The 26,262-nt window shown below is 40.3% G+C and overlaps 1 protein-coding gene across 31 annotated transcripts in view; it reads right to left on the bottom strand.

Moving 5' to 3' along the window:
* LOC111243531 (dopamine receptor 1-like) overlaps nt 1–26,262 on the bottom strand; it is a 190,513-nt gene that overhangs the window by 9,196 nt on the left and 155,055 nt on the right. For 27 of the 31 annotated variants that reach the window (XM_086977351.1, XM_086977353.1, XM_086977350.1 and 24 more), the window contains one exon: nt 14,681–14,784. In XM_086977351.1, the coding sequence (XP_086833477.1) occupies nt 14,681–14,784 (104 nt within the window). Of the gene's footprint in view, nt 1–7,376; nt 8,205–14,680; nt 14,785–19,065; nt 19,374–22,852; nt 22,923–26,262 lie in introns of those variants that run through there. The other 4 variants (XM_022789365.2, XM_022789383.2, XM_022789392.2 and 1 more) reach the window with 4 other exon arrangements.

The following is a 26,262-nucleotide window of genomic DNA, read 5'->3' as shown; positions in this document are numbered from 1 at the left end:
TTTACGTATCCCTTCATATAAATGAAGGTGATTCTGTAGAATATGTATTATTATCTTTCAGTGCAACTCTGAGACTTCGCACTCCCTCATCAAATTTAGGCCACATGTCTGAGTAGACGGTCAATGCCGTATAAGGTCTGCAAATAAATCTAGAGACAAACAAATTAAACATTCCCACATGGCATCAATAGTTTAATCTAAATATAAACATGAACGAGGGCAGACTTGTCCACAGATCGCTATGCCGATAAGTAAGACTGTTTCCCTATAGCAACAACATGTTCAAACGTACATCTAGAAATTCTACATACGAATTTAATATTAGTTACTGGACGTATCTTTGCTTCTTACTTGCACCTATACATATACTGTGACTGACAGCTACGGCAGATATCTACAAAGCACAGGTTTCGAATACTGGCTTATGGAAATGGTCACGAAAGGAAATTTCTTCACGAGCCGATATTACCAACAGCATAGACAACAGAATAGTTATGCATAGTCTATTGTATTAAAATGTTGAAAAATATAACGGAAACCCAAAAATTGGCACACATGTGTTATATGAAACTAATTACTTGACAAATACATACTGGCTACGGCTAGACGAGCAGAATTGCGGAAACATGCACACCATCGATCCAGTGACCCACTTGTGCTTTCAGACTCCCTAACTCTACTCGTCAACTGCTAGTTAAACTGAAACAGATAACGCTATGCATCTAACGTATAGGAACTTTATGTTACTAATGGCTGCGACGATTATAGTTGTACGCAAATGGTACTTATGGTGACACAAATCAAGAAAAGGCACAATTTCTCTCCGCCTTAAGTCTGTTACCCATAGGGGAAATGGAGTTTACCTGTGCAGAGAATGAGACTGCAGGCTGAACGGTTGGACCACACATAAATTTGGTTATCCGCTCATTCCGTTAAAAACAATGGTGCATAATTTCTTGTCAGTAAGCCGTGAATAAATAGAAAGGTATAGCGGACGAAATAACCTATGCGATAGTCCAAAGCTAGCACAGCTATATCATGTATTACAAAAAATCGCCCCCAATCAACCCCATTGCGTATATTTTATAGCAAGAAAAGCTCATAACCAATGCAAATCACTTAAAGGTTGGTGTTTATTACAGATGCTTACTCAACTAGATGAACCTAACCTGAATACTGCTACCTGCAATACTCTCTTGAAATTAGTTACTATGATTTTTACGCATCTGTTATCTAGACGTACGATCGTTGCTATACATATAGTTTTGTCAGGCTCTCAGGACCTATCTTGCTGTAGATTCTAAGACTCACCGGACAGATCAATGGTGCTTTCCAATTGCTTGTGATGCCGATTATACTAGATATTATATACAACTTGTCCTTCATAACAAATAAGTGTGCAGGAGCCTAATGTTCGATGTTGTTGGTCATTATGATGTGTCTGGGGAGCAGCAAGTGTCATTAAATACTGGTTTCCTGTAGTTTTCGATAGGCCCTTCGGCCTCAACAGAAAATCGCAGAAAAAAGGTGTAGTAGCATTGTGCGTAATTTGCCTGCGTTAGCGTTTGCGCATCTTCAAGCATCGAACGCCTCGTCTGTCTTTTCAGACTGTTGCGACGAAGCAGCTTCCGGGAACTAACCTTTTTTCTGAACAATAAAACTAAGTTGCTTAAATCTCACTGCTTTTTCAAATTTGTCTTGACAGAACGTTGATGACTTACTAGATTACCACTTGATATAGGACATATTGATGTATCCAGTGTTCCATCGACATTCTCTAACCTTTATGCACATGTCCATCAGCTCTGAGCCTGCGAAGGTCCTAGCTCGGCAAATTTGTTTAAACACACCCAACAGGTGTCAGAGTGGCTCCAGGCACATTATCGCTATTGACATTTCATTTCGATAGATCATTAGTGAAATTAAGGTACTTTTGTCGTTCATCCATCTATTCGTTCACGAATGTTCACTGGCAGACGCGTGGCCATGTAAGCTTTGAAAGTATCTGAAAGCAGAAATTTAAAGTCGACAGTTTCCTTTGATCGTTCGTGTTCTGCACGATCTTGGTGTTTATTGTTATTTATTATATGTTATTGCCAAATACATGAACCAAGGTAACAATAATATCTTGAAGCCGCGTTTAGTTAAGCGTATAATGCGATTCGAAACTGTTATATAACCGACTGCTAATAATAATAGTAGAAATAACTGACCCGTATAAAATAATTTGCTAAATAACGTTAGAAAAAGAAGTATCGCGTTTATGCAAGACGACTAACTGCCAGTGAAACATATATGGTCACGGAAAAAAATTACCCAACGAAGGTTATTATACGATAACATTAATAAATATTAACATTAACAAAGTATTACTTTTTCCTTAAATCACGAACTCTTTTTTTTCTATAACACAAAATCTATTCGGTTGTTCAGTGAATAATTCATTTTAGTATCTACTTGTAATTTTCTCAAGACCCTTTCACATAGCGTACACTGCTCATTTTGACAGGAAACGAGAAAACATTGCTGCCGTCCTTAGCGCTGAGCTCCGGCTGGTTCTATTGTCAATGGGTGAATCAGACTTATATAACTGACCATCCCTGCGAGAAAAGAAGATAACAACATTGTACCCGCATGAAACCTTCTTATGGGCCATATTGTTAGAGACGGGCAATGTAAAATTCGCAGAACCTTCCAGCAAACGTATTGAACGGCCGAGTAGACATCAAATTGGCGATAGCGGGTGCTTTAACCGGAAAAGCCACAACATACATATATATATATCTATACATCTGCGAAGTTTAAGTATCAGAGTTTCAGCCGACGAGGCTTGTTTGTAAGGTGCATCTAAAGTAAAGCAGATATTTGGGATCACGTCTGTGTATGCGCCGTCTCTAATCGGCCTGTCTATTCGCCGTATCTGCCATTCGGACATTTGTCACTGCTACAACTGCAGTCCTTCAATGACAGTTTTGGTCTATAGGGATGTGGTAGACAAGCAACAGTGGCGTTAGAAAAGAATAGCGCGACGTTAGTAAAAAAAATGCAGAAACTAGAAAAGTTTCCTTCCTATCTTATAGGTATATCCGTTCGTAGTTATAGTGGTAATGCAACAGCAGAGATTTTTTCTTCTTCAAGGGTTATGAATATTTCTAGTCGCTAAGTCCCCAACGACCCAATGCACTTATAAGAGCGCCGTGCTTCCCGATCCCAAAACAACTCACTGCGTGTGAAAGCCTGCTAAATTTATTTTAAACTTTTAAGTACCACTAGACACGGACTACTGATCGATCGTATCGAACAACAGCTCTTCCAAAAGAGAATCTTTCATGTAAATAACTGCTTGACATATAGGTATTACGCCAGAGTATGCGGGCCTCTCAAGAATACAAAATATAGAAATACCTGACGTAAATCATATCTGGAGTCCTGTATTTAATGATATTCAGCAGCTAACATAATAAAACCGGGCACATATCAAGCTATATGCTTTTCAAGTAATCATTTAAAGTTGGTAATTTTGGTTCTGTTGCGGATCCAGTTTTATACTTTGCCTGCAACGTCGCGTCCTAGCGCGTTCCTGCAGTCGTTATTCGTCACTAAGTTTGTTTGACAATAGTTTGTAAAAAAGTTTGTTTGACAATACGAATAGCAGTTACAATTACTATTATTGTGATCGCATTACGTTCGCTCCTCAAACTCTCTTCGTATTAAGTACATGTATTATAAGTAGAGGTAATTTTTTAGTGATGTTTTAAAGAATATGTAAAAATGAACAGTTTAATTACGCTATGGTTGCTTTTTATCGATCTATGGCCGCAATTGCGCTGTGTATACGGCAATATAATTCTTTAGTTAAACTGTGACAGTTAGCCATTGTTTGGTCCGCATATGAGGTCTAATAACAGGTAAGTTTAAACTTGTTGACAAAACATATATTTCATTGGCTGTGAAGCTGATAATTGAAGTTGTAACATCGGTAGGGTAACAGCTCGTTAATTATGCGTATTCTGAATCGCGTGACACAGAGGCGCAGACTTCGTTTTGACTATCAGCGGGGTTCCATAGACACACCAGCGTAAGAGCAAATGGTACTACAATCGTATAATTTGGGTTTTTAATTACTCTCATTAATGAAAAGCGAAAATTTACTAAGTCAACTACTAAGTGGTACCACGTTAGCCAAATTTGGAGATTTCTACTGAGAATTATTATGAGCTCGTATAAAATCTGCAAATCCAAATAGATTTAAGTGCAGATATTAAAAGGTATCCTCTTGACTTCCTTTGCATGTGCCTTTTTTAATCAAGTACACATACAATCCAGTTAAGAGATTCGCCCGTCTATGGTCTCGTTAGTTGCATAGCGTAGGTATACAGTATCTAACCTTTTACGAGAGCATCACAGCAGCCTAAATCGCCCTGGTGTATGCCAAACGAAGGCCCAGATAGTCAATGCACTTACCCTTACAATTAAATTTGCTATAGTCTTCAACACTCTTTGTATCACTACCACAAATGCTTAGCCACGATTATCGACAATACGGCGGCTTTTTTTAACCATACGGGGAATGCTTGTTGAAGATACGGTCTATGAGATTCACACTAATTATATACATATGGACATGTATATATATATATATATATATACAAATAGAAAAATGCGTCAATTTTTCACGCTCTTTTTCGACAGTATTTTATTAGGGGCAAGACGAAGCACCTGCGCATTATCATCTGCCAAACGGATGGGTTGAACGAATAGATCCCACAGAATACCCTGCCTGTTCTCCAGACCAGTCTACACCAAAATGGCGATGACACTGGAAAATTTCAAAGTTGCAATTGAGAACGAATGCGCCATAACACCGACAACAGAAGTTTGTCAATGAATAGCCCACCATCATTAGCAGTGTACTGGCCAGAACGCTAATTATTTTCACATCTGCAGTAGGAAGAAAGTTGTGCATTTTGTATTCGTTCCTTCGTAGTTCAAATTAATTATATGCAAATAACAACTTAAGTTAAAATTAAGCCAAGTTAAAAAAAAAACCCAACACATTCTGAATATGTTCATTTAGAATCTTGTAAACAACAACACTCTCGGGCAAATGTTTTGCATCTAGCGCTCCGGTGATACAGTAAGTGTGGCGCTTTTTAAGCTTAATTGAGCTCCGTTCGCACGGGATAATCAACTTCCGACCACTGCCTGATGCCGATTTTTTCGAGTAGGGCGACGAGGACGAGGTTGTGAGGTGTACTACTTTATCGGATTCGTCTGAATGCCGCTCAACTTTTGATTCAAAAACTCCTAGAGTTGCGCACAGACCAAGTGCATATGTCTGCACCAAATGCTAAGTTCAACCTTGGACACGTGAACTTGTATTATAGTAAGGTTTAGCCAGTAAGATGATTTTGCGGGAGCTAAGCGCGCGAAAATTCGAAGTTGATTAGTGGGTTTAGACGCCTAGTTTATATATATATATTGTCATATTTTAATACAAAGTGCCCAGCTTGAGTGATGCTATGTGGCATTGCAAGAATATCTCCGGATATTCTCAATATATTGTTGCAAATTTTCAATGAACACTTTTAGAACTAAAATACACATAATGTCATTTATTTAATTCATCGGTATAGGCTTAAATAACGTCCACTCACGAATTACACTATTGGACAATGCTAAAAAATTTTATGCCACACGGTTTCCTGATGATATTCTTCCTACAGTTTCCTTCCTGGGCATCCACAAGTACAACAAACTCCTTTGTAAATTTAGAGACACTTGTGACTTCCTCTATTCTTGAAATATAGAGTGAATTTTTCCATCCACAATGGATTGTTCCTGACAAACTTTGGTTTGATGATTGGTATTCTGCTTTGATTGTTCATACGCCTACGTGCATATATGAAGCATAAGGTAATTTAAATTATCGGCTAAATGACCAGCGCAAATCCTCGATTTGTCGCAGATGCATACAGAACAGCCTATGCAAATGGACACGGTTGAAGTAGTACGATCTGTTCATGGAATAGGAAAGCTGGTATTTTATCTCAGAAATCAAGTTTAAATACAGTTCTCGGGCTTTACTTGCTACTTCAAGAAAGATCGGTAGAAATAAGTTTTCTCAAGAAGTCGAAACATTAGAAATGGGTGAATTTAATCCGGCTTCGGTTTCGTTTCCTACCGCTCCTATCCGTTGTTTTTCTCCTAAACGACTCAGCGTACTTTGTGCCCCGATCTGTGCCTAGGGAGTCTGACATTTAATTCGACAAAGCTTGTTTTAATATTCATGTGCGCGAGCGTTTATGTAGTGTAATATGTTTGTCTGTCAATATTTTGATTTAGGTGTATTGTTAAGGGAAGTTAGTTTTTGCAATAGCCATTTTTAGAAGATCACTTACGAAAGCCTTAGAACTTCTGTTTCAGCCATTAAAGATGAAGCTGGACTTAGGAAGCTATTTTTAAAAGCATTTGTTTCTTTAAATCAGCTCATAGTGAGTGGAACTGACGGCGACGGCTATGCGGCGTTGACCGCGCTCAAACATTGAGCTTTAGTGGTGCCTTTGGCTATGCTTTAATACACCGGTTTGTATTAAAGCTGGTTTAAAAAAAAGAAGGTTCCAGTATTGCACAGTCTAAGGTGCACTCACGCTTTAGACTATGCAGTAATAAATGATATAAATATACGTGCAACATGGAATAACTATTCAGTTAAATATGCATTTTCTATACTTCACTTGGTTGAATTGTTAGTTAGTTGCGTGAAACTGTCATTTAAAGGCGTGTAGATATTTATATTACGCCAAAATAAACACACATACGCGTATGGTATCTGGCTAGCTAAAACCAATTTTGGTCGGTTGTGTCGAAGTCGTCGCATTGCTTTAGAATTTCTAGTAGATCACAACATAAGACAAGGTATGCCACTCCACTATACGTATATATATCAAAGACGTCCCTGTCACTCGCTAAACGTTGCAATGGACCCACTTTCACTAGTCGCTGACAGCATCTGTGAGCAAAAGCCTACTGTTAGAGTATATGGGTAGAGTAAATGGTCGCGTCGATATCTGACAATCCAGGTAGTTGGGATGATGCTAGGACTGCAGCATTTCCGTTTTGCCTCTCTTACTTTGGCCACTTCAAGAGACCCAGTAGGGGAGCCAGAAGGCAGCTCTGTCCAAATAAGCCGACGCCATTAAACAAATTTATTCTATGGCATAAGAAAGGACCTTCTTGACAAACCAAAATGCCTTTTAGCAATGATAATATTTTTTTCGGCGGTAGCGTAAACTGCTGCTGGCAGTACAGCTGAGTGTCGCTGCATCATATACTACAATGGCTACAGAAATACTAGCAACGCTAGTGGCCTTTACCTTTACCACTTGCATGTCCTGCGCCTTTCATATCCCATCTTCGCACCAGATCTTTGTCGATTGACTAGTCCGTGGTCGCAGAAACGGTCGCTTGATTTTGGGTCAATACCAGCTGCGAGCGCTCTCTCCGGCAACTAAGATACGAAAATGTCAGCGAATTACCGAATGAATCAATGGATGCGAATGCGTGGACGGGCTAACCAAATAGCCAATCGAAAGACGCTTGCTGACGTACTGGCTCCCGACTCATAATATTTACAATGCTTAATCAGCAGCAATATGTCGCTTCTTGCAGAACAGCATCCGTCGCTAATGCATTGACTAGGTACCGCCGACATCACTTTCACAGCGGCCCCCTGAGAGGCCACAGCGATCGCGGCAACAGCAGCAGCACATCCCACAGCACCAAAGTAGCAGTATAGTCTATGTAACACTAGCAGTAAAGCAGGACAGGGCCAAGTAGATACTCCACTAGTTTGGTCGATGCGTCAAGCATAGGATATATACAAGCATACAGTCATATGCAACACGCAAGCCTAAACGGTGGTCGACGGGCCCCGCAGAGGGGCTATAGAGCAGAGGCAGCGTCGTGATTAGATTGCTGCAGCTGTATAGGCTCGCTTGTCAGCTGTTGTTTGGCCTTGGAAGAGGTATATGGATACTTTTTGTAAGAAGTAAAATAAATCCCTGTGGTTCGGATAACAGGGAGCATACGTATGTCGTAATAACGGTAAGAGCGAAAGAGGTTGCAGAGGGCGACGAACATGTGGGGGTCTCTTATTTCATCATATGATATAGTAGAATCAGCTTATGGAGGGTAGCGCGGGACTGAAAGAAAAAAGATCGTAGACGCATGTAGGTATATGTATATATATAAACGAAAATATGGCAACATTCACACAGGTACTGCAGACACCTGTATGGTGATCATACGGCTATATAATATTAATGGAGGATCCGACTGTTCGAGGCGTAACACTAATCAACCCTATCTTGTTTTTCTACTCGACAGCGTCTATTCATGCCAGTTAATAACAATTAGAGAGCTATAATTAAAGGATATACGTTTAACAATCGGATTAACTACCGTATAATTGTTCATTCCTCTAGTCAAATCACATAAAAGAGAATTACATTAATTTTTTGACCTAATACGGACCGTTTATGTGTTTCTATTACGATAGGACTATATGATGGTAGCTGCGCATTTACATGATTTACAAATAAGAATAACTAAAATCAAACATATTAAAAAAAAATTAGTCGTACCTATTAACTCTGTAACAGGAATAACGAAGCTCGTGGAGGACACGGCCTTTCAACGTGGGCGACGGCACTGCATGATTATTGCCGGATATTGCGTATTTAGTTGTCATAAAAAATTATGAACATAAATAAGCAGATATTGGAAGTGCTGCAGCTTTACCTAAATCGCCACAAGGGCCTCAAAAACTGAGTCACTTTGACAGAACGATTATATACAATTCACAGCGATATCGTGGAGGCAAGTAAAGCGGCATGCCAGAGCAAGAAGCTTAAAAAGTATAAAGCGCAATATAGCTAGTAGAGGTTTGGGAATACCAGTATACTGTTCTAATTATATAGAAAATTCAAACATACTTTAACGCCAACCGTTCTAGGGACTTTTGCGGGGTATTTTCCGGCACGCACGGGTTGTCGAGAGCTTGTCGAGTTTGGCTAGCAGCGGCGTCGTCGTCCTCGATGGAACTAAGAACGACGTACTGGGAAAAGTGCGAGAAGTGCCAGGAAAAAAATCTTAAATTAGAATACCACTTGTATAGCCCGCTAAGCTGCTACGCCAGAAAGGACGTCAGTTCGTCGCTTGCGATGGAGCCGGCGTCCTACGACGAAGTCGTTGTAAAGCGGCTCAGAACTAACGCAAGAGAGAGGTAAAGCTAATATAAGGAGCGGGAAGAGAAGTTTGGGTCACATAAAAACCGTTTGCTGCAATTAAAACGGTAGAAGCAGCGGGGTGGGTGTCTACTATCTACCACCAGGGGCCAAAAATGTTCTCCGGCCACCTTAGTCGATCTGTTGACTTAGTTCGGTTGGAAAGCTGTGTCCCGGTTGGACTGAGGGCGGCACAGGGCCAAACGGGGCGTAGCGTCCAACGGACTTCTGAAGTGAGTCAGCCAAAAGACAACAAAGAGAAAAAAACAGGCCAGATTGAAAAGGAGTTTCTTCGGAGCGTAAATAGTGTTTTCTGAGAAAGATGTTGTAGAAGAGTGCGAGGTTTGCGTCGTTGCATACAGGAAGAGGACGCACAGTAAGATGATACTACATCAATTGATGACGCAGTAAATTATATGATTAATAATTACTTTACGCCATGTTTTGATCTTGCCTCCGTCTTCTTTTAACCAAACTCCATTTTTGTTTTTTCTTTCGTCACACGACACGAAGTCTTTGACGCAGCAAAGTATACAAATTATTAGGCGGCCGTTTACACTAACAACCTTTTCCTTTTGACATGATCGTTGATTTCAATGAAATCGTCTATATGTTCGGAGAAAGCAATACGCGATAAATTATAGTGTAACAAAGGTAATCAATGGAATGGTTCTCAAAAAAAAAGTGGTAAATAACGACATGAAGGTCGAATTTGGCCCTTAGCTATTTTTTTTGAGGATTCTTTGCCATGCCGCTATGAGTAAATGGGTCAATGCGTTCTTTAAGTTCGAAGCGGCGGAGATCAACGTAATTAAATCTCCGAAAGTCTATTTATTATAACGATATTATTTAGTAATCGTAAATCGGCTTTTAATCAGAATGAATTGATATTACATGGAGTACGCTCGAATGAAATAGGATTAAGTGCTTAACCACTCGGAACTACGCACAGGGGCAACCTGCTTGAATGTCACCTATAATTAAAGTTTAAATACTAGTTCGTTTACATCAGTTAGTGACGGTAACTACGGCCTTGAGCTGGGATCTAAGAAACGTTTTACAGTCACTCAGTAGCCGATATTAGTTACAGAAAAATCACCTGCGAATCCTAGGTATGTGAGAAAAAAGCAGTAAAATAGAACTTAAAATTTAGCTTACACCCACAGCAAGTCAAATTGAGTGAACAGAGGCAATGGTAGCGGTTGACCACTAATACGGGCCGAGAAGACGTTGTGTGGTCCGACACAGAGCCACTTACACGTAATTGCCCCTTTTTAAAACAAAAGACCTGTTTAGAGGGGCTGAAACTCCTTCTGTTTTTTATGTTGACCACTAGACGCTACTTCCAGCAACGAAAGGCTCTAATTGTACGAAGGAGAAAATCCTTCTACTGGATCCAGCTACATTAGTGGGGGAGGAGGCGTTAGGGCAACTAATATACGAGACCTGAGGGTAGCTACCAAAACAAACAAAATCTGCTTTCGCTTAATATGTCAAAAATGTATTACGTGGTTACAATATGTTTACATTTCTGGCAGCTACATATGTTGCGTTGTTTAGCTTCATGAGCTTTCCAGAACTCGAGATGTTTTAATTTACGCCCCTTTCAATTTAACGTAATAACGTTTTCCGGTAAACGTTCATACTAGCGCAAATCACAGTCTAACAATATTAGGGATAAGACACCCACACAACTTGACATGGCAATCTTTTTTATCTCAGCTCACCTCTGCCACCAGGAGTCATGCACGCGTTACAAACGACTATAAAGTCTCTAATGAAGTTCTAAATACTGCGTGTTCGATCGTCCATTATTAATATTGAAATGAAAGCAACTTTCTAGTCATTTTCGTCAAACTTGTCATTTAATGTTTATCTACACTTTCATCTATTAGTATTTATTTTAGCTAGCTGTAGAAATGTACGTTTGTAGCTATCCAGTTACGATTTTCCTGTTCCATTAACTGCGTTGACCCGATGCAGCCATCCCACTATGACGATTAAAAATCCTTGATCAAGACAATCGCTTACGTTGTTCCGGTAACCCCGTTATCTAATTGGTCACCGATATTTATAGCTGCTTCGACTTCTCATTGCAATTAGTCCGTTATGGCACCTCAGCTGTCCTGCAAATTGAAAGCATAATCTCTAAATGGATTCGCAAGTATCGCCCTGATATCTCTCGTTAGGCTTTTACAGCTGTCGCATTTTCCCATTAAAATGTCCCAACAGTCCTCGTAGCCTGCTGCATATATTGTCTTTATTTTGAATACATTTGGTTTTCAGTACACCCAATTTAGCTCATGCCGCGTCGATCTCACATATCATATTTATAGTCTATCCAATTGAAACTCTTCAGAGAACGCGGCACACTACTTCATTATCTCGTCGCAATTACCCAGTAGATGTATATTACAGTGATCCGATTAACGTAATTTATCCATTACCTTGCTTCAGTAGCCGTTTGTATTATACCATATCATCCACTTGAAGTAATTGAAACTACACCTAATCAATAGATTTTATTGTACCAGCCTTGTGCAAGCGCATCAGCCCATATAAACTGTGTTATTTTTTTTTTTGCAATTAGCGTATTATCGTAGCACATGTAACCTGCTAACTAAGATTTCAAAATGTTCAATATGAATCCGAAGAACTTATGCTTCTCTTTATATATATGTCTATGTTAACTTAGAATAGATAGACGCCCGTGCAAATCCTTTTTGACACCTGAGAATCAAAACGTTTTTGTTGAAAGGAAACTAGCTATTGGCATGTCGTTATCCGGTTATGTTAATAAGTAATCCTTGTCTTCCCGTCGAAACGTTTTGTAATCCCAGTGCGTTGCTATACTTGCCCTGCTTTCCATTACCATTGACCGGTCTCAAAACGTTCACATTAACATGCTTTAAAACAGATCAGCAAGTTCATCCGAAAGTATCGTTTTATCCGCCAAAAATAAAAACGGGTAATCCGATTTTCCGTCTATTTTGTAGAACCAGTTTCTCGAAATACTTAAGGCTTCTTGAATAAATTACCCATTTAGCCAAAACTTGCAAGACGACACGCTAATAATCGACCAAAGCCAGGTTAAAGCATATCGTAGCAGACGACTCGACAGGAACGAGCATATCAACAAACCGAAAAATGCTTAGACGGACAGACATATATTTCTAACATATATTAATATGATATAACATATAGGTTAGGTAGCTAGCGCCACCTAACGAGACGGCCCCAGCATGTTGATTATGTGGTTTCACACAATCAAATCTCTGACTGTTACCTATATAGTATAAAGGAGGCCGGATATTATTTTGTTTACTGAATGCTGAAATGAACCTTGGCCTCCGCGAAAATAGCTCTTCGGATTGTGTATCTCGAGACATAGGTTTTTTTCCAACAAGTCAGTAGAGATTTCGTTTGACAGAAAAGCGTTACGAGGCTTTATTATTGAAATGGCCGCTCTTTAATATTGGACGATTGTCAATCAAGAGATCGATTAAAAAAGATTAGTACTTTAACTATATTCTGGAATAAAATTTTGCGATTAGATGCTAATAGAGGAAAGGCAAGTTTTGGCACCAACAATTGCAACATGATTGGAAAACTTTTAAACATAATAACATTCATAATTAATCAAATAAGATACACCGTTTTCGCTATCGATTGGAAAAATCAATAGTAATTTCCTACACGGCGATTCGATCTCTCACGAACGTTATCTCAACGCTATAAGGATCTGCTTCGAATACTGTTATCAGCGTAGGTAACTCGCAAGTACTACTCATTCTTATTCTAAATCAAGAGCTGACACGAGACGTAGTACTTAATAAGGTTAATTAATAATTAGTGTAATAGAAAGAGTAGAATATGCAAATAAGCTAGGAAAAATTATCGTTTTATATATATATATATATATATATATATATATATATATATATATATATATATATAACCGCGATCATTTTAAAAGATAAAGAAATAACATTTGAAAGCCGTATGACGTCTCTAGTTGTTCGAGTCGCATTACGTTAAATAGGAATGTGTTTATACTTTAGCTGTCAGTGAGCTTTTTTAATTAGATCATCATAATTTCCGATAGGCAGTTTGCAAGTGTACCGTGACGAGAAAACAATTAGCCCATAGTGTGTTTTCAGTGACTGATAGGACGCGATCATGTTGGCTGGCTGGCGATTCCGCGAGACATAAAAGAATACAGTCTAGAACAATGACAGTCGCTCATCATCGTTCGAATTTAGGTGAATAGGTTCACCCAGCTTTAGCTCTGCTTCGCTTCACTATGTGAACTGGTGCTTAAGGCTCTAAATGTGTGTCGCCGTTTGTTATTAGAGGTTCAAGACTGCAAGGTATTCGTCGGGAGTTTGAAGTACGTAGTCAGCTACATAGAAAATACGTCGTTTCTATAGTGTAATATGCATTATCAGCATGAAGCACAGCCTTAAGCTAGGTTAGGTGACGTAAAGGGTAACGTGTTTGTCTGCTCGATTTGAGAGCCACACGATCGTCTGGGTCCTAATCTGAGGACAGAGAGAGTTTGTTTCGTGCTGGGAGCCAGCACGTAAACCAGCATGAGACATCTGAGTTAGGTTAGGTGCAAAAAGCTCGTAAAATCATCAAAAACATATACGGGTTGTACAAAATTTTGGAAATAATTAGCTACTTTACAAAAACGTAGGAATAATCTTTATTGGATTGTGGCGTATCACGGAAAGTCAATAAAATCAAAAATTTTCGGTAACTCAGTTTTTTTAAATTAAGTCAGCAGATTAAAGAAAAACTCGTATCCGGTGTAAATGAAACCGACTAGCATTATTAACTCAAATGTATTCCAATTGAGTTGAAGTTAGGATAGGGTCGTAACCATTGAAGGCATAAATCATCGTACACATATTGACATGAAGTATATACGTTATCGTAGGTAGAGTAATGCCTCCGTCTGAGAGAGAGCTTCTGAACTTTAATTTTCGATTTAGTAGCATTCGTTAATTAGTTTAAGCAACTAAAATGTTTAAGTGTCAGCAGTCTTCTGCATGTATTGATATCGGATGGTATCTGCATCACATATAGTCATTATACACAAAGACAATTTCTTCAGACAGCCAGATGCGTTTGTTTATCCAGTTAATTCATGTGTATCCAGCCATTACTTCTACGTCGATGTATTTTACCAATATCGCGAGATTCAGATATATGAAAATAAAGCATGTGCTTAGTTGATCTAATACTTCTTTGTCGATTGTGTTTTAGCCAAATTATCGGAGTACATAGACGTAGACTTGTATCTGAGTTTGTTATATGTTATGTTTCTGTTTATGCAGCTATGTATGTATGCTTTTTTTGCTTATATTGTCTATTGTCCCTGCACTCACCAGAGATGGCTGTGAAAATGATGGCGGTGAGCACGGAGCCGACCAGGTAGCGGATCCACGAGACATCTTCCGACAGCATGGCATCGTTCGTTCCTTTCCTTGATCTGTAAAGCAAATCACCGTTATCACGTCAGAGTAGCTCGCGCAGTAAAGGTCACAAAAGGAAGATATAAATAAAGGGGACTAAAAAGAAGCAAACATGGCTGAGCCGAAGCTGTAAGTAGGACAAAAGGCCGACCCCAATTTCCCCTGGCCAGGAAGCGGGTCGCAAAAACACGATGAACAGCAAAGATGGATGATTAGTTTTAGCTTTTACGTGACGGGACAGGGTATGGCCTAGACAAAAAAGGAAAAAGTGGAAATAAAAGATCGCAGCGTTCATGACCGCATAAACGGAAATGCATATTTTACGACCACCTCAAATTCTTCTCTACCAACGGTCACGTTGCTTTGATAACGAAAAGGAAAAGCCCAAATTATTGACTCATCAAAGCTATTACCTCGCGTCCCGCACTACTGGAGGCCCTTCTGAACACATATCTCTTCGCCCTGTTCTTCTACTTGATAACATGATGAAACCGCACATAAAGTCCTTTGCTTCCTCAGGAGCGGCATAACACAGCAGGCAGTGGCGTACTTGCTTCTTAACTGCTTTCTATGACCACTTTACCAAGAAAACATAAACTCAATACAAAATATGAACCCTTATCCCGGATAAAATTGACAGGGCAATACTATCTATTCGTAAAGTGGAACACGAAGTCAGAGGATGTCAGAAGGCAGAAGAAGTGGAGTTCGTTATCAAATAAGATTGGATTTTCGTGCTTGTCAGTAGTATGGGAGTTAATAAAATAAACTTGTATTCTCATTTTTTTGACAATATTTTTGAAGGATGAAGGCTGACCTTTATAGGTGTTAACCAAGATGAACAAGCATAGAAATACGTCTAGATGCACGGGAAGATGTCAATGCACCAAGAATACAACGGAAGTGCCGAGGCTCCTAGGAAGGTCATTACCTAGACTATTCTCTTTTCCTTATGACCTAGTTTAGGCTTTATTCTTTCTCCGTAGGTCGTGGACGACAAACACGGGCCTCCAAAGCAGATCTACTTTTCGTTCACCGCCTTCATCTTTGTGTTTGCTAGTCCCGCGCACGCCTTTGCCGTCAGAAGAGACGCGACGGCAGGCTCACTTGTACGATCCAAGGAAAGATATAATGATGACCATAAAGTGATGATATTTCCCAAGCATGGATTTGAGATGCATGCTTTGCTAACACGTCGCAGAAAATAGTACAGCTGTAAGAATACGACATTCCAAGGCTTATACGCTTTTCCCTCTTTAGAGTTCTGACACATTATAAACCAGCGACAGCAGTAGTACAAGCAGTTTTAGCACTTGCAGAAAGTAGTGCCTACAATGCCGTCCAGCCCCGAAGCCTGTCCCGGCGTATGTAGTGATAACATTACAGCGGTGTTGATGATGACTTGAGAGTCAGGGTAAAATGTGCTAGGCGTATTTTCGTTTCACTCCATTCAGTCATTGGTTGCCTGCTTGCGCCCATCTTACGTTATCACCGCACACGAGCTGCGCCGCTCGTGGCAACTTCCGCGAAACCCATCCTACATCTTTTGACAAATCTAGGCGAAACTTCTAACTCGCCCCAACAGCAGGTTCCGTGGCTGCCCCGATGCCCTAAGTGTAACCCTTTGGTCTTTACCCTCCATGGACATACGCCGGGACCGACGACGCCGAACAGCTGCGGCAATAGTGCCGCACCCGACAACGACGTTCTCAGCCCACCAGCAGCGGTGCTTATTCCACTGCTACTATTACGAGAACCAAAAAGAGTTCGTGCTTGCTCTTCGTTGCGCCCCTCGGCCCTTAGCTACTAGTTTTTGCTGGAGAAGTGTTAAGTTTCTCTCCCAACTTTAAGTCAACTTGGCTCAAATTTCGTTGATTCCAAAGTTTAGATGATCTAAACTACCCCATAAGCAGAGAGTACTGAATACTCTACGGCCATATCTATCCACTAGATCAATCGACCTGCAAAAGCGACAAAAGTTCGACTGCTCCCAGTTCTTTCTACGATACTTCGCAGCGATCTACAGGGCACCAGCAGAGGATTATTTGGCGACCTTGTGTAAGCTAAGCCTATTGCCCTCGCTGTCGCAAGTGGCGATACCAAACGAAAAACCTGAAGATAAAGGCATCGACAAAAGTGAGCATATAACCTAAACCGGGCAATTTCTTATTCGCAATCAGAATAAAAAGGTAAGAGATGTAGATATTTGGCTGGAAACGATTCTCCTCAAGAAAGTAATGTCTGCCTGCGCTGTTGGATGTGGCATATGCTCAGACGTTCTCGTTCATTTGGAATTTAGTTCAGCATCATTATGTTAGCCATCGATGTCGACAGGTACTCTTGCATGAGCATAGTTGCGTGGCATCCAAAGATTTTTCGAAATACTGCATCTAATGCTATTGCAAAGGAGTATCAAGGTGATGCGGATCAAATCTCGTTGTGCTGTTCTCAGCCATTCGAGATCTCGCTCCGTAAAAAGCTGATCCCAAGAATGGGCTTTAAAGCACAATTCTGAGTGGCAGATGCGGTCTTGAGAGGTATTCTGCGAATCGTTTGATTGCTTCATATTTTGTTTCGGATGCATACTATAAAAATGGCCATGGTTCCACGTGAACATTTAGTTTTGTCCTATTCTTGGATATCTTATCCTAAACCACTTCAAAAGCCAGCCGAAATAGACGCTCTCGCAATAATGAAAGTAGCATAGGCAATCTGAGACTTCACAAATTCGGTACCAGAAACGACGCGGAAAATATGATTTCTGTTATTTAGATAGTCTATAAATGTCTGAATAAACATAACGGCATCTGTGTTCGTCGAAATATCTGGTTCCTAGCCTTTTGCCGGGTTCAGGCCCTGGTGAAATTTCCGCCACACATACTGCAGCGTTGGACAATTGTATTTTAATAAATAGCATGCATATGTTCCTCCATAGAAAAAATAATGTCAGCTTTGGAACAAAGCAAACGATATTATATTTCTTCATTAATATCTGCATATATATGAGCCAGCATATCCGCAGTGATCTCAAGTCTGATCTCATACCATATATATACATGTACACGATAAGAACATGTAGGAGCAGAAAGCATTTCCTGACACAGCAGAAGTAATATTTTGTAAGTAGGAACTCTCGTGTAATTGTTAAGCTTTACTTTGATCGACTTTAGATAACCAAGAAAGCAGCAAAAAAAGTTGATTCTTTTTTCTTCCGTCACCTTTAAGGCAAACTTATAGGCTAATGTGATGTTGACATGCGCCGTCAGTGACTGAGTAGACATGCACACACAAAAGTCCGATGGAGAAAGACAACAAATATTACGTAAGATACGAAAGCTCGGTATCGAGATTTTCGAATGGACCTTATTCTGTCCCTTAGCTTCTTAGTAAATAGTCAGAATTAGGTGTAACTTCTTGTTCAACACAGACGCGTATTTTCTAATGGACTACGCTATACTAAATTATTACAGAATAAAAATTAGAAGTTGTTGGTTTTCATTTTTCCGTGGGGTCCAGATGTTCCGGAATGATGTACGCATATGAGACGATCCTAGTTAGGAAAAAAACTTGCCTACACGATTGCATCCGTTTGACCTACGGGGTCGTAAGAAATATATTTCTACGCCACGAAAAATCCAACCATTCAATAATATTGTGTTTCTATTTGAATAAATATCTATAGTACTGGTTCTTTACGTTAACTCAATGCATGAGCGCTTTCGTATGTACGGACATTAACTATAGTATCAGCCTAATCCGCTTCGACACATAGGAATTATACGTTTTTCTCTCGAACGTTTTTCTAGCGTGCATTGGGCATTTCATATTTGAAAATGTAAAAAGCTAACTTTAGCTGAATAGCTATATGGTATCCTATGAGACGCAACAAAAGTGTCCCGATAAATGGTGTATGTATGATAGATTTTAGCGTGAGGAGGCATTTAGCATTGAAATAAATGTAACCATTATCAATGGCCACACACAAAATCTACATAACCTCCATAGAGTTTATGACTATTCTAAGTTTATGGCGTTGATATATCAGTGTGCTTTCGGGTTTTCTCTTAAAATTCTTGCAATGATTTGCGGAAGTATTTTGATTTGCCATCATAAACAGCAGTCTTATTGCCATAGGATATCTGTCAGATTACAGAGTCGTTTTTCTCAAAATGCTCATTGGCGGCACATCCATCTATCGACACACAATCTCGATGACATTCACCAGCCATTTTGGGGAAAATTTGCCTAAACCGTTCATTCTAAACATCACAAATCGTTCATCATAGGCAAGTACTCACGTATCTGCTGTGCCAGTGCTACCGGATTGACGAGACGGCCTTTGCTACTCATGGAGCGACGTTTCTATGCGGCAAACACAAATTGTGTATGTGTATAACGAGTGTTACGTTTCTCTAACGGTCGTGAGCATATTCTATCTTCTGCCGTTTATAGTGGTAGTGCCATCGTAACGTGCTTTTCGCGGCCGTGCAGCGTGTTGATGTGGGGTTACCCGCTGTAAAGGAACGCCAGAGCAAGGGGCGAGCATCAAGGGAAAAGTAAGTGCTGTCGTTGGCAGAGAGGAAGGAGCGATTCTTACTCGCACAAACGGTGACAGGTGTCTTGTCAACTCCGCGCGTTGATTCGCTTGTTGCTTTCTATAACAGCATTTTCGGCCTAGCTGCCTAGAAGGCAGTTAGAGATGTTTGAACGACAGAACGGTAAACGATACCACAAAGATATGTTTACCAAACCTGTGAGCCCTCACAGATCCTCAACAAGTAGAAAAACATCCTTACAGCCCAGTCGCGCGTGCTATGTGCCCTTGAGGTGTAAAGGACACTCGTAGACGATGATATTATGTATATTAATGTGGACGTGTGTTTACTCGTTCGTGTCTGAGAGTAAAAGCGTTCAAATAGAAAAGGTTTCACTGAAAGCGTTTTCCTTTATGAAGATACTGATTCGAAATGGCATCGATCCGCGCACGGGCCGCTATTGTCGTAGTCTGTCGCTGGATCTGTAATAATTTCACACTTGTTGGTAGGCCGGGCACGGGCTGCATGAAATTCGACAAAATGCCTCTCTTTTTTGAGGTCTAATGGAAAAACGTGAATGAACATATCATTGTTTATTAATCCATTGTGATCGGCTGAACAGTCTTTGTTTTGGGAGTAAAAATTCTACTTCAGGCTACAAACAAACATACTTAATCCGCCACCCTGTTCACGAATGAATGTTTGTTCAAGCGTCTCTAAAAAAATCGTCCGTCGAGATGACGGTATCAGTTTCTACAAGCGATCGTTAATAACGGACGACCTACTTGCGAATTTTTACGTCGCATTAAACGATCATGTCATGTTCGAGTCCAATTTCGTTGATTCAGAATTGACCATTAAATAATTGTATCTATTGTACGCCAACTTCAGTTACCTTCTACAGGACATGAAATGCTCCATATACTTGTCTTAGCAGTTCCTATTACATATTCGTTTATAATATATAATATATAATCTTTTCGACCAACAACGATCGACAGAAGGTTTATAGAGAAGGTTTAAAAACGGTCGTCCCTATAGCAGCCGAAGAGTGTGTAATGCATTGGTACCGGTAGAAGTATCAGTAGTAATCAATGCTGTACTTCTGTTTTCAATGGCATGCATTAGTGACGAAATCCGGGTCTATTCGAATTAGCTTTTAAGCCACTACGTCCTTTCGTAGACTCGTTTGCTCTTTTGGCCTTCTGGATCTCGTAGGCTCTTTTTTCGAAGTTGGGCGAGCAAGCATAAGTAGCAATAACATTATACTAGCAGAGCCAACATAAGAACATATATGACGGCTGTGTGGCTATGACACCGAATATGCGCGCCCTACAGTTTTTGTAGCAGTATTTGAAGAAACCTTAGAGTCGGAAGCTGTGCGACAGCTCTAGGCTTCGCTGAAGACCAGAAAAATCAACAGCAGTTGCAGCCGACAGCACACGAACTTGTAGAAGCACGAAGGCCGTATTTTTGATTCACTTCTTTTCGTTGCGTTGTGCGTTTCTAGTCTCCGTTCCGCGAAAGATTAGGGTCCTGCTCCGTCAGCTTTGCTTATCATCTGTTGCGCGTGCTTCGACAGCTTCGATCTACGGCTTGTTGCTGTTATCTGCGAGTCACAGGCCAACGGGAAGCACCAATACAATTCAGGCCGATTGGTGCGAAAGCAGCGACAACGACGACGGTGATGAAGGCGGCAGAGGTGACGAAGTGCATATCCCTCACTTCGCGAAGCTTCTGCCGCTGCTACAACTAACGCCGTCACCAGCTTTTTTCTCCCATTTTTGCGTTTCCTTGTTCTTTGCGCCTGTCAACGTACTAGCCTGTCCAGCACAACGCTATGCGCCGCTTTACGTACATCTCTACTCTAAAAACGATGAATCTGTGGAAACTTATTCACGTTCTCTATATCTTTTCGCCGCCTCTCGGTGCCAAACCGACTTACTTCGACCCAAATTCAACAAGTGCCACCTCTGTCGATTGGCTGGTTCAGCTGCTGTCTATACTTCCGGTGGTGCGAGACCAAGAGACCGCGCATAGCAAATAGAGAAAAAAAGGGCTTTAGTCAAGAGATTCTAAGTTTATAGCGGAGACGCTACTGCGCTAATGTGACGCTCATCTTGCTCGCAGTAACGGCGCCAACAACAAACAATCCTCCTAACAGTAACCAGGAAATGGACTTTTCGAGGTGAGTGAACTATCCTACTATCTGCGCATTGTCAGAATTCTATGTATAATTCATAGCCATCACTGCAGCGAGCGACAAGCTGTAGACTGCGGGCGTCAGCTGAGCCGTATTCGTTTTAAAGGCCTGTATGAGCAAATGGGAGAGGGCACATAGCGAAACACGTGTATACATGGATGGGCAAATGGGCGAACTCACAGGAACGAGAAGATGGACGGACATCGGTACAGGTCACAGTACAGCTGAACCTTGCTGATATTTCAGTGACCTCTCGCAACGGCCGTGAGAGCAACAATATACTTGTTGATTTAAAAATGACTACGATAAGGCCGTTGTTGTCGTTAAAAGGAGTAAAAGGGGCTCGAGTCAGTTGAAGAAAATTAAGTACCAAAAGCCAAGAAGAAGGAAAAACAAACAAAAAGAAAAAGGACCCTTCTATTTCCTTCCTCCTAAGTATATATATATATATATATATATATATATATATATATATATATATATATATATATATGCTAGTATATATGCATATGCATTATAAGGTTGCCGTTCCTCCAGGAATCGCCAACACTGTAGAGGTGTTGACGTTCCTGTGTTTATATTAGTGTGTGTGTGTGTGTGTGTGCGTGCGTATACCGGAAGTAGTAACAGCAGTGAATCTTGTTCCGTCATTTGTTAAAACAATGACATAGTCCTGTTTGCAAAGCACGGAATGAAAAAAAAAATTCAAAAGAGATCAACAAAGCACTTTACTAACTTCTTGCTCATCGTCATGTTAAACTGTGGCATTCATTTCTATCATTCTATTGTGATTAAGTATATGCGTTCATTATTGAGAAATAACAGTTAACTGAGTTAATGTACCATATGAGCGTCGAATTCCCAGTAACCTCGTTGACTTATGCCCAGTTACCTAACACACGTAAAGAAAATATTAACTGATCGGATGCGTTAACTTGTTTTTCAGTTAGGTTAGAATATACCAGGCTGTAGCAATATGGTAACGAGTAGTAAAGAGCTTGGATTATAGCGGTCTCTAGCTGGTACGACAAGTTACTCTTTGAAGAATGCTTTATCTTTAACTTAATGAATTTTATCTATGCAAGACTGGTTTATCTTTACTTTGCAAAATTCTACTAAACGAATACACAACTTGATTCCAATGAACTTTGGGTTTCGAAAAGAAATTACACAGTTTTGGATTCAGTCCGGCAATGTAGTAAGCAGCCATATCACCGCCGCGTCGTCTCTGATTTCAACATGCTCTAGACCGTCAGGGTTTATACTGGCAACGTCTTCAGACAAGTGTATTTTAAACGTAGCAGATAAAAGAACTAGTGGAAATATATACGCTTCATTTAATCATACCTTTGAAAGCTGTACTCCAGTTGTTGACGTCTCGTCCCTTCTGGCGAGCAGACACAAGGACGTAGCACTGCTGAATGAAACACCGATACAAATTAGCCGTTCGTCCTCGTGCCAATATTTCCTGTTGGCAACACCCAGTCTGTTGCAGAAATCAGAAGTTGCCGAAGCGTTCTAACAGACCTCTAATACCGTTCTTCTCATCTCGAAACGAATTCGATCGTATATATCATTTTTTTTTTGTCTTTTTGATTTTAGTGCGCAAAACAACCTACCACACCCTGTCTTAGCTACAAATATTATGAACCCTACAAACCTTTGGAACAAATATTGCCCTGTTCTTTTTATCATCGGCAAACCCGTTATTAATATGTAACGAACATGACAATATTTTTAAAAGCTAGTATCATCTCAGAAATATTACCGTATATACACCTAACTGATAAAAAGTTTATAGATATATTGTTCCGATCAAATTGTACATGTAGGTACATTATTATTTTATTGTAACTGTTATTTTTGTGGGCGAGTTGTAAGGACGTTTACAGTCTGGCTAGTTGGCTGACGCAATTTGTCTTATTACGTCCTTGCTAGGTCAGTCAGGTCCGTCGCGTTCACCCTCTATATCCCACCCGTTGTCTCTTAATGTCGTTATTCTACTAGTTACCCGTCGGACATAAAACATGGCAAAGCAAAAGCTGGACGAAACCTGTTTTCGTCGCAGAAAAGAACTAAACATGTTGTGCCTTCAAACATCTTGGGCCAAAAGAACGGCCCTAAATGGAGGTTCCCGATGGCCGTTTTCTTCTTACGGCGCCTTCACGCGTTCATTCGACAACAACGCCAAATGGCCACTACTGCAATGGGGAACAAAGTAGGAATCTTTTTACCTTGTACCATTCAGGTTAAGTGTGGTGAGATTTGGGTGAACGAAACTGCGGTGACGGCTATGCCGTATCATTGTCGAAATTTAAAACATGGAATCAGAATCTAGCCACGAAAGGCGAAAAAAAGCTATCCCCTTTTCTTATTCCCAAAATTTCATCGAGTCGCTGAGGAATAATAAAGGACAGGTAAACCTGTACGTGGACCTGCCAATCCCAAGTAAAAAAGAAGCTAGCGTTTGAGCGTTTTGAACAAAAAAGGATCTTATTCATTTATGCAGTGAGACGGTGCTTTTGTCGTTTCTCTCGTCGGTACTATTGAAGGCCGCGAGACGGACCTCATGTCAAAGTCAGCTTAATCGAACAATCCATACGACCAAACCCAGCTACAGATCAGTTCAGCTTGGATTGGATGGTGTCGGTATTGGCACCAGCTATGCTATAGTTGACTAAGTGCAATGGAACAGGTTGTAATATACCAAAGACCTAGAGGCACGAATAGGGACACGGAGCTCTCGTCATGATAGGAGTCGAATTATAGTACGAGCGGTCATGCCTACGTTCAGTTGCAGCTTTATTATTACCGTTATTATACACATAAATGTTCACATTATGAATGAGTGAAAGGCGTCAATATGCACCGCTCGTGTGGGTGGACATCAGAGCTAACTGTCCTCATAGAAGACAGCCTTTACAGGCAGACTTTAATAAAAATGTGAAAGTAATCCAATTTCCGCCCACGAACAGATATGCTATGCAAAGCAAGATGTGAAACACTAATAGAAATTTACTATTGAAAGCACTTTTGCCTTTTATCGCCATGCGACACAAACCACAGTAACAAATCGACAGCTAACAAAAATATTATTAACGATCTTTTAAGGTAACGAACCTGTTGTTTATTTATTCATGTAAAAGTATCTGATTTGTAACATAATTGTGTTCGATTTGTTGCGTAACAGAGTAATAAGGATGTTTTGTTTGCGGCACCTTTCTACTGCAGTATAGGCATAGTTTGCTCACTCTAGAAGTTTCAATTAACATTGAAAGTAGTCATTTTCTTAATCTAACAATGAGTGAAAGACGAGTGGTTTAAGCATTCAATAGCCAAGGTAGAGGGCGCAAGTTTCTGTGGTTGTATGATTGTACACATGAGCATGCGTCGGCTTCATTTAAACGCAGCGTGACGCCCAACAGTGTTTCAAGCAAACAACGCTTTTCTGAAGATCTAAATGAGATCTATTGTTTTTAACTAGTGTATTACATAAGATCACCTTTCACTTACACACACGCAACGTTTGCCGGTGAATAACTAAATAAGTTATGGTCCTATCTCAAACTTTGCAGTCATCAATGTTTTTTTTTACTCTCACTCCAGGATGAAACGTATTGTCTATCTTTTAGGCAGATGACGAAACTCTACCTCGACTTGCAATATATCGCTGAGTGGCGCATAATTCTATTACCCGTTATTTGAAGTTCTTGTTATTTTAAACATTAGTTGTGACTTTCAGCTTTTGAACGTCCGAACGTATTCCTACAAGGAGCAGTCGAATCCGATCGTAAAAAAAAAAAAAAAAAAAGAAAAAGAAAGCGGTTGTGAGTAGGTCCAGCGGGTCTTCGAATTTAATACCCCTTAAACTATGCGCCACTAGCAATTGAAATTTTGTTGAAAGAACCTCAGTTTTCTAGGAACGTGTTATCGGTAAAAATCGATCAAGTTTACCTCACGAGAGATTAGTCCAGAGGAAAAACACTTTCTAATCGACAAAATCAACGCCCAGTGATCGAGTTTTTGTTTTTCGAAGGCTACAGCGCTGCAGAAATTCGTCGAAGATTGGTGGGTGGATTAGGCATGGAGCCCTAAAACGAACACAAAGAGTGAAGTGTTGAAAACCAACTAATGAGTGATCAGATGTCGAAACCCGCGAGATAAAGACGCATTGTCGCAGTCGAGGAGTTCTTTAGGGAAGCTGAGCTTGGAGTCGAAGGGCTCTATCAGCTAAAATTGGCACCTTACATGTAACCCGTCACAGAATGCTAATCCAAATACTGGTTGGTGTGGAAACTAGGTAAAAAATGAGCCCTTGAGAACTGACTCCGGGTTAAATGGAAATGCATGTGCCGTATTCCACGTGCAGAATTGACACCTAGGTTAAATCTCTGCTGCTAAACGAAGAGGGACCAGGCCCTAAAGAGAAATTAAGTTCGGCACCAGTGTCGAGTAGATTCAGACGCAAGCTGATGATAGTACTTGCAATGGATATCAAGATTATCTATGCTACTTTGACATAGTTGCCGAAGATGCAAGAATGAATCCTGCCAGCTATCTCGATTTCCTCAAGAAGCTGAAGATGGATCTTAACACAACAATCGAGAATACGCAGTCTGGTTTGTTAATGATAATGCCAGATCTCATCGCCAAGACTTAATTACTCTCTGGATTGAGCAAAGGAATATTTAACGTTGGCTCCAACCCAGTTATTCTTCCGCTGCAAATCCGTGCGATTACGGGCCTCCCGTGCATCC

The sequence above is a fragment of the Varroa destructor genome, unplaced genomic scaffold, assembly GCF_002443255.2.
Source record: "Varroa destructor unplaced genomic scaffold, Vdes_3.0 BEIS01000001.1, whole genome shotgun sequence".
In the NCBI taxonomy this organism is placed as follows: domain Eukaryota; kingdom Metazoa; phylum Arthropoda; class Arachnida; order Mesostigmata; family Varroidae; genus Varroa; species Varroa destructor.
Note: the sequence above shows the minus strand (reverse complement) of the source record. Positions and strands in the feature narration are given on the sequence as shown.